The sequence below is a fragment of the Mirounga leonina genome, unplaced genomic scaffold, assembly GCF_011800145.1.
Source record: "Mirounga leonina isolate KUSES-001 unplaced genomic scaffold, KU_Mleo_1.0 Mir_172, whole genome shotgun sequence".
Taxonomy (NCBI): domain Eukaryota; kingdom Metazoa; phylum Chordata; class Mammalia; order Carnivora; family Phocidae; genus Mirounga; species Mirounga leonina.
In genome coordinates, this window is record NW_023270442.1 from 11,075,241 (window position 1) to 11,084,593 (window position 9,353).

General features: G+C 39.3%; 1 protein-coding gene and 1 pseudogene across 1 annotated transcript; one reads left to right on the top strand and one right to left on the bottom strand.

The window, feature by feature from the left end:
• Positions 1–214: 214 nt before the first annotated feature.
• On the bottom strand, positions 215–727 carry LOC118018888 (annotated as a pseudogene).
• Positions 728–5,347: 4,620 nt separating this feature from the next.
• Positions 5,348–5,948, top strand: LOC118018889 (keratin-associated protein 13-1-like). The gene has a single exon (XM_035017690.1). The coding sequence runs from the start codon at positions 5,420–5,422 to the stop codon at positions 5,942–5,944; it is 525 nt and encodes a 174-aa protein (XP_034873581.1). The 5' UTR covers positions 5,348–5,419; the 3' UTR covers positions 5,945–5,948.
• Positions 5,949–9,353: the final 3,405 nt, after the last annotated feature.

Consider the following 9,353-nt stretch of genomic DNA (forward strand, 5'->3'; position numbering starts at 1 on the left):
ATTTTTCGAATGGATTTTGCTCTTCAACACGCTAATCAGTAGAAGTCAGATCTACAGCGTGGCCAGTAACAAGATGAATGGAAACTCCTGGAAGGAAAATAGATTGGGTGACAGAAACTGGATCCATAACTCAGGGAAGGGAAGCCATAGACTCTAAAACCCAGGGGTCTGAAGCCCTGGGATCCACAGCCCAGTGAGTAGCAGCTTCTGGATCCATAGCCCAGGGAGCAACAGCTGCTGGACCCAATGCCCATAGACCCAGGGTAAGCAGTCCAGCAGGGACTGCAGAGCCTGGAGGTCCTCTGGCCGTAGCAGGACATCTGGCAGGGGCTGGACACCACACGGGATGTCTGGCAGCTGGTGGGCTCACAGCAGGTCTCCTGACAGCCACTGGAGAGAGAGGAGCCCAGTTGGCAGGTGCTGGGAGAGCAGAGGTCAGTGCGGTAGACCAGGTTGCTGGGGTAAGAGCCACAGGAGGAGCCTGGGTAGCGCAGGTAGCCCCCAAGGGAGCGGGAGGAGAAGTTTCCAGAGCAGCAGCTGTAGGACATGTTGGCAGGAGATGTGAGTGTGCCTGAGTGACAGTGAGAAGATTCTGAGGTTGCATTTCATCTCTGGACTGGGGTGTTTATATACTCTCAGCAATAGGTGTGGTAACCTGCACGGTCATCCTTGACATATCCGTGCGCCCTCATTTACATGTGGGTAACTCAGTAATCTCTGTAATTGCAGTTGAATAATTTCCCACATTTGGATTTATGGATGCTATAATTTTGGTGTTACAGCCAAAGCCAATGAACTGCTCCTCTGTCAGAAATGCCATGGATGTTTGACGTTCATGTTCGTCCCGTCATGATGAGGAAAACACCACAGCCAGGACAGCTTTTCCTTGGGCTTATGCTACCTGCATCTGCTTCCTGTGTATCAACATATGGTTTTTCTGGTGGATGCTTTCCTCCTAAGAGTGGGGAATGAAATCACATCATTTTTTTTTTCCTGGTACAATGGATCAGAGGCAGTGTTTCTACCTGGATGGAGCCTTCCAGGAATGATCCACCTTTTCACTATACTCCACATGCTCCAGAATTACTTGGTAGTAATTTGTTAGAGAGAAAGAATGCATGGAGTAGTGGTTACCCAGTGGGTCCCTTGTCCAATGAAGAGAGACCAAAAATAGGTAAAACAAAGACAGAGATGGCTAGACACTGGCAGACACCTTGCCACATATCTAAAGATAAGGTGACAACACAAGGGCTCAGCTGAAGCAATCCCAAGGAAGATCAATCTAGGCCCATCTTTAGGCAGTTAAGAGGAAAACGCTAGCCTGATGAGGGCACCTGAAGGAGGAACAAAGAAAGCTCAGAGATTTCAGCCTTTTTTCTAGTGCACTCTTAAAAGATGATCTGTTCCATCCCAATGTCTTTAGAATTAGAACCTTTCAAATTTAGTAAATTTTATGAATGTTGATGTATTATCCATTTTATCATCTACATTTATAAATATCCAGGGCTTCTAATGTCTTAGAATGTCTTAGCTTTTCACTTCACAGGTTTTGAATGATTTTCTGTCACTTGCACAGCCTGGTACCACCCCACATTCTCCTGCCTAAATGTTTCTTTTCCAGGTCCCTTTTCCTCTGGAGATACATGAATCAATCTCTCTCCTCTCTTCTTCTCTTTCTCTCTCCCCAACTTTATCTGTCCCCCCACCATTTTTCATTCTTATTTTTTTTTTCTGTTTTAAGTTTGGTTTTCTTTTTCTTGTTCTGTTATTTTTGCCATTGCTTAACTGTAGATTCAAATTTTTAAAAAAGTTTGATAATTTATCATATTCTTAGAGTGTAACTGGCTGCTTTCTAAGTTCAATGTTAAAATAAAATCAGTTAAAAAATAAATAAAATAGGGGGGCAAGGATGGTGCAGTTGGTTAAGTGTCTGCCTCTTGGTTTCAGCTCAGGTCATGATCTCAGGGTCTTGGGATTGAGCCCCATGTCAGGCTCCACCCTAGGCATGGAGACTGCTTAAGATTCTCTCTCTCCATCTCCCTCTGTCCCACCCTCCCACCCACCCTCTCTCTCTAAAAATAAATTAATTAATTAATTAATTAATTAATTAATTAAAATCAGTTAAATGATATTCTAGGCCCAAGAGAATGTATTATCATGGTTGATGGCAAAGTTTAATTTTACTAATAAAATTGTAATAAACTCACAACAATAATATTTAATGTATTTCAAAATGTGCTACATGCAATATTAAAGCACATTTGTCTCTGTAATATATTCTTGGTCTTTCTCCCTAGGGATCATTTCATTTAAATTTTATAAGGTGCAGAAACATTGAAGATTTCTCAATAAACATATCAGTGAGGTATCCAAGTATGTATTTTTTTCTATAAATTATCCAAAAACAGTGGTTGAGAACATGAGCTCAAATGCAAGTTGTTTATTTTGGAGAGGATACCAGTAATTACCTGCAGGGGAGTATGAGAAATGTGGCAGACAATGGAAGGAAGGCAATGTGGGGTGTGTTACTAAGCCAGGCACCACTGTAGACAACTGAAACCCAATCCTAGTGGAGAATTCCCCACACAGGGCTCAGCAAGTCCTTGTGGAGTAAAAAAGTCCTTGAGCAGAGTTTTATAGATACCCTCAGTAATCAGTACACTTCAGAGTTTAAGGATGATTATCCAGGGGATGTAGGCAGGGTGTGACAGCTTCTGTTGGGAATGAGGTGTCACTAGAAAAGCAGAGATACAATAAATATGGAAAAGAATAAGATAAGATCTGGAAGGATCTGGAAGGATAAAATCGGATAAGAACAGCAGAAAGTGTGAAGTCACATGGTGAATTCAGCTCATACTGCGAATTACAAAGTAAAGCATATATGGTGTGGAAATGGGAGACAGGGTTGGAAAGAAAGGATGAATACCCACAATTGTAGCATTTGAATTTCCTGAAATTTGGTAGGTGTCATCTATTACCAGTGAAATTACTATAATAGGACTTTTAAATGGCCACCTTCACTGTAGATCCTCAGTTATTTGAAGCATTCCCTTGTATTTTAAAAACAAGTAAGTCATTCAAAATTATGTAAAATTAGCGAGTTAACATTGCTTAAAATATTGAACCCTTCTTCTCAATGAGAATAGAAAATCTGTGAAAATACATCATCATCATCATCATCTCTGTTTGAAAACTTCAGAGAAATACCTGAGTATTCCAGAGTCCCAGAGGTACTATAGGGGCCAGAACTGAAGTAAATAAATAAGTAAATAAACAAATAAATAAGCCTACATCTGGAGTTGCTATTCTCTTAAAATTATATGTTGATTTTGAAAGTAGTAACCGAGAGGCTAAGAGAATTCCATAAACTCACTGGGCTTAAGAAATAAAATTGGAATTCAGCGTCTATTGGAATTGAGATCATGGCAAATATCCCAGACCTTAGAGAGCCAAATCCTATAAGTAAAATTGAAATGCTAATAAATAGCTCTTCATAAAGACTGAAGCCCAGGTTTGAATTATCTCAATCCCTGATTGGATAAAATGATCTAGGATGCTGGTGACCTTATCCTAACAGCCTGCCTGAAACATAAGTAAATTCTTTCTGGAGGAAGCTAAATTATTCTGGGATGTATATGTGTGTATTTCATATATATATATATATGAGTCCTGTAATCCTAACAGATTTTATATATATATATATATATATATATATATATCAAAATATAGTAGGAATATGAGAAGAAAAGACTAAAACAAAAGAGAACACCAGAACATAGAATCTGAAATACATAATGCATGTGCCAAAATCAGACATTAAGTTACCAATGTGAAGAATTTAACAGGAAATAGAAAGATATTATCAAGGAATTATTATATTTAAAGAAGTAAAGATATGATTGAGAATTTTGGCAGAAAACTAAAAGCCATGTAACAGAACCTCATTGAAATTTTGGAAATTTACAATATACTAACTGATCTGTAAAACTTAATTGATGTGTTTTATCAGGAGATGAAACAAAGATGAACAGACAATTAATGAATTGGGAGATGGGATAGAAAGAAATTCCCAAAGTTAAGTATAAAGAGAGAAAAAGAATGAAAAGAATGAAAAAGAAAAGAGCATAAGAGGCATTTGTAACATAGTTAAATAGTGTATTTTGCTTATAATTAGAATCTCAGAAAAAGGGAGATGAGAATGAGACAGAAACAATATTTGAAGAGAATATGGTTGAGAATTTACTAAAAATGATGAAGGGCATGAATAGAGCTGGCTTGACACCGAGATGGAATTAAAGGCACACGGATTTCATTTGGGACATGTCTTTGAGAGAAGAGTTAGAGGAGGGGGTGAAGAAGGAGAGGAGAGCCATCAGACCTGGTACGAGTCTGACCACAGTGCCTGAGGCAGCCGCACAGACTAGGCATAACTGCCTGAGGCCATTGGGGAATCCTCAGTCATTGGCCATCAGAGAAGTCCCATGTGTCCCAGGACAGAGCTTATCTAATATCTCTGCTGCACCGTATCACATGGGGCCCTTGGTCAGCTCAGCCTCCTGCAGTGGAAGATCTGAGAAGGAAAGTCTCAGGGTTGATATGCATATGGATGAGAATCTGTTAGGATTACAGGACTCATATCAGACACACTGAACCTAAAACCCAATTATTTCTTCCCTCATTTCAATATTGCTTAGCTCTTCAATTCTCCTCCTAAGACCCCCATTTGATCTGCACTTGTGACTCTGTCTTGATTCTGTCCTTCACTGTAACCATGTCTCCAAATAAATGTCCAGGTTTCTCTCTGGCTTTAACTATCAATGATATTTAATTTGTATTGGCTGACATTTCCCCCCTTTCCATTGCATCTGAGACATACTGTGTAATAGAATGTGGATATAGATGGACAATAATTTTGGAAAATGAAAAAACATGGTGACAAGTAAGGTCAGTATTTAATCTGTTCCTATTAAAGCCAAAATTATACCTCTGATCAATTGACAAAGCAGAAAAATAGTTATATGTTATTTCCTGCCATTTAAGAAAAGTATGTGCCCATTATTGCCAGGAATAAAACACATGAAGGTTATGGCAAGAGCAAAGGAAGTGCTTTCCCGGCTGAGATGGGATGAACATTAATGTCAAACAGTCATGGTATTGCTGACATAGGAGCAGTTCACTGGCTTTGGCTGTAACACCAAAATTATAGCATCCATAAATCCAAATGTGGGAAATTATTCAACTGCAATTACAGAGATTACTGAGTTACCCACATGTAAATGAGGGCGCACGATATGTCAAGGATGACCGTGCAGGTTACCACACCTATTGCTGAGAGTATATAAACACCCCAGTCCAGAGATGAAATGCAACCTCAGAATCTTCTCACTGTCACTCAGGCACACTCACATCTCCTGCCAACATGTCCTACAGCTGCTGCTCTGGAAACTTCTCCTCCCGCTCCCTTGGGGGCTACCTGCGCTACCCAGGCTCCTCCTGTGGCTCTTACCCCAGCAACCTGGTCTACCGCACTGACCTCTGCTCTCCCAGCACCTGCCAACTGGGCTCCTCTCTCTCCAGTGGCTGTCAGGAGACCTGCTGTGAGCCCACCAGCTGCCAGACATCCCGTGTGGTGTCCAGCCCCTGCCAGATGTCCTGCTACGGCCAGAGGACCTCCAGGCTCTGCAGTCCCTGCTGGACTGCTTACCCTGGGTCTATGGGCATTGGGTCCAGCAGCTGTTGCTCCCTGGGCTATGGATCCAGAAGCTGCTACTCACTGGGCTGTGGATCCCAGGGCTTCAGACCCCTGGGTTTTAGAGTCTATGGTTTTCCTTCTCTGAGCTGTGGATCCAGATTCTGCCACCCATCCTACTTCACCTCTAGGAGCTACCAGTCATTGTGTTACAGGCCACCCTGTGGATCTGGCTTCTATAGAGCAACTTGTTGAGGGTTCAGATGCTTTTGAGTATTGATGTCAAAGTCTCTACTCAGTACAACCATTGTTTTCATTTCCACCAATTACTACTCTTCTTTTATTCCTAAATCATCAGTTTCTTGTAGCACCTACTTTTGGCCAACTGAACTTAATGAGTAATCTCAAATGAAGTCCTAAATTCTGTACTATTGATGGAATATATGCTATTGGATTTTCACTGAAAAGCAATTGAAAATGAAAATTTTAATCTAATAAATTTTTGTAATCTGGCACTCAAATATATTGTTCATCTTCTTTTTATTATAATTATTTGCCTGTAGTTTTTATATTTTATGGATTTGGGAATAGGACTCTGAGACTGGGTTTAGGTACATACAATATGATAGATTTGAGCAAGTTTCTGTTGACATTGGCTATGTTTCCTGTCGGGAGTGTTCATTTCCTGGAGGTCCATATTTTGCATGTCTCAATGTCAGTGACACTGGCTGATAATAAGGGTCATGAATTTTTGCTGATAAAGAAAAACAAAGAAATTGGTACATAAACTAGAAATGCAGACAACAAGAATATAATATAATTTATAAGGTGAGGTTATATATCAATAGACATGTACCTCAAAGTTTAGCATCTGAGTGTGGATTTTCAGCAGAAAAAGATGAGCTTTAACTCCCAGGACAGATGTTATGTATGCTCTTTGTTGGTTAGCCTAAGTGCCATGATCCCTGCCTACCACAGGTGATGTGTTCCTGAGCCTTACCTATAAACACATGTGAGTTTCAAAATGATCTTAGATAGGGAGTAACTGGGTTAAGGAAGTGTGAATAACCTCCTGGTGCTTCTCCAAGGTTCAACATTTCAAGCTAAGAACAACACACCTGAGCTGAGCAGTGTTGACAACATTTATGTTCATTAGTCTTAGCCTCTATCCCCATCTCCCCAAAATAGAACTGAAGTCAAGAACTTGGGGGCAGAAGGTTTATTTGGTATAAGATCCCAGGGATCAAGTTTGGGAGATCATGGAAGGTTTAAAAAATCAGAGAGGAAAATCTCATGAAGGGACATATTTTTTAGTTAATATTACAGTGGGCAATGGGAACTCAATCCTTCTGGGCCTTTTTAAGAACTTATAGAATGACTCTTAGAATTATTTACCCCAAGATCTGATCAACAGGCAGAAGCATTTATCCATCAGCTTTTATCAGCATTTATCCATCTTTCTCATTGGTTCAATGTTGTCCCAGATGTATGTTAACTTCCTGGAACTTCATTCAGTGTGCAAAGGAGGATTATCATGGGCTCCATTTGTTTTCCTGGCTGTGACCTAAGAGAAGCTCAGGTAGAGAGTGAAAGAAATGCTGTGTTTGGGAGGAGAAAAAACTGTCTTGCAAAGAGAGTTGAAGTCTGCTTGAAATTGTTCATTGTAGCTGTGCCTGGGATCTGCTGAGAGAATGAGGATATAAGGGAGGGCACAAGGGATATCAGATATACCACTTTCAGGGCACCTGGGTGCTCAGTCATTAAGTGTCTGCCTTAGGCTCAGGTCATGATCCCAGGGTCCTGGGATTGAGCCCCACATCAGGCTCCCGGCTCGGCGGGAAGCCTGCTTCTCCCTCTCCCACTCCCCCTGCTTGTGTTCCCTCTCTCACTGTGTCTCTCTCAGTCAAATAAATAAATGAAATCTTTAAAAAAAAAAAAAAGATATACCACTTTCATTTAATGCTCAAACATCCCTGTGAGAAAGATAAACATTATGTCCTATAGACCTTTCCAGACATAAGGGAATAAAAACTCAAAAGGATTAGAAGCTTGTCAAACTTTATAAATCAAAGATCTTGTAGAATCTGACCTCTTGAATCTATTTTTTATTGTTCTTTCTGGATTTTTTTAATATGCAACTCATTGTTTAACCAAAGAGTACCTGACTACCTCTGGTACTACAGAAATTCCTTTATATGAATAGGCTTCAACTCCTATGGGATCTCATTTCATTAGCCTCATGAATAGTATCCAGAATAAAGAGTAAAAATGAAAAAAAATTAGAGTTTAGGAGAAAAGCATGAAGGAAGGGTGAGCTAATTTCATTTGAAAATATTTGTATTAACTATAATACCTAATAAAAGACTGAGAGAAAAATATTTGACTACCTCTCAGGAAGAGATCCCTGGAAATCCTGAGTCCTGTGACAAATCTTATATTCTTCACTTTAATTATTATTATTAGTGTCACATCATGATGTTCCCTTCCTCAATACCTAACACTATGAACAAAAATAACTTAAAAAAAACAAAAAAAACCCTCTCACGTCTTACTTGGTATATTCAAGTTCAATATCAGCAACCAAAAATTAGAGATGATCAGCTTCTTGTTGAAATTTTTAAAAAATAAACTAAATAAGAAGATAAAGGTGATTCTTATGTAACTTGACAGATTTCTTAATTTCCCTTCAAATGCCCCAACAAACACTGCTGCTCCTAGAAGCTTTTCTCTGAAAATTAAAAAAAAAAAAAAGTAAAATTGCCAAAATCTTGTGACATCTCCCAGAAACTGTAAACTGCATTCCCATCTTGGTGAGTCAGGTTGAAGGAGTGGAGGCAATCTGAGTAAAATGGAGAAGTCCTTGAGTAGAGAAAAGGAATACTGTTTGCTCAGAAGTAGCATAGGTATGTGGGGCTGAGGAGGGGGGCGGCATTTAGAATCTAGTTTGGCAGAATAGTAGCCCAAGCAAGAAACAGAAGAAAATCTCTTGTGTGTGCTTTATTATGTAAAATAGCATACTAACAGCCTAAAAAACAGCAACACAAAGGCACAAGAATAATAATACAACAGAGGTGATTGATGAGGTAAGGAAAAGCATTGATTGCCAAACTAATTTACTGTGGGTACACATGACTGCTTTTAAAGTTTTAAAACTACTGCCTCCACTTTCATTAGCAGAATATTGCAATTTGTTTGGATACAATTATGAGTTATTTGTTTACAATATGTAAAAACTGTTATTTCTTCTCCATAGGAATCTTACTTGTCTTTACCAAGATGTTGTCCTTTACCAGATTTGCTTTTTTTTTATTATTATTACTGAGGCAACCAATAATTTTATCTTCAATGTTGACCTTTTTAAATAACTTGACATTAACATTGTCAATCAGAACATTATGAACTTTACTTGGATACTTCATACTGTGCTGGAGAGAAGAACATTTTACTTCTATGCTTGAGGTTCTTCGGCTGGTCTAATAATTAAATTGATTTAAAACAGATGAACAGAAGTAAAACAAAAGTTTAATAACTTTATAACTCTAAGCTGGCGAGTAACCCCTTGAAATGGCCAAAGCCATCACCTTAAATACCATCTTCAGCTAAAGACAAAGGAAGATATTGGGGGTAGGGAGTCAGTTATGGAGGCGACCAAGAAAAGCTCAGT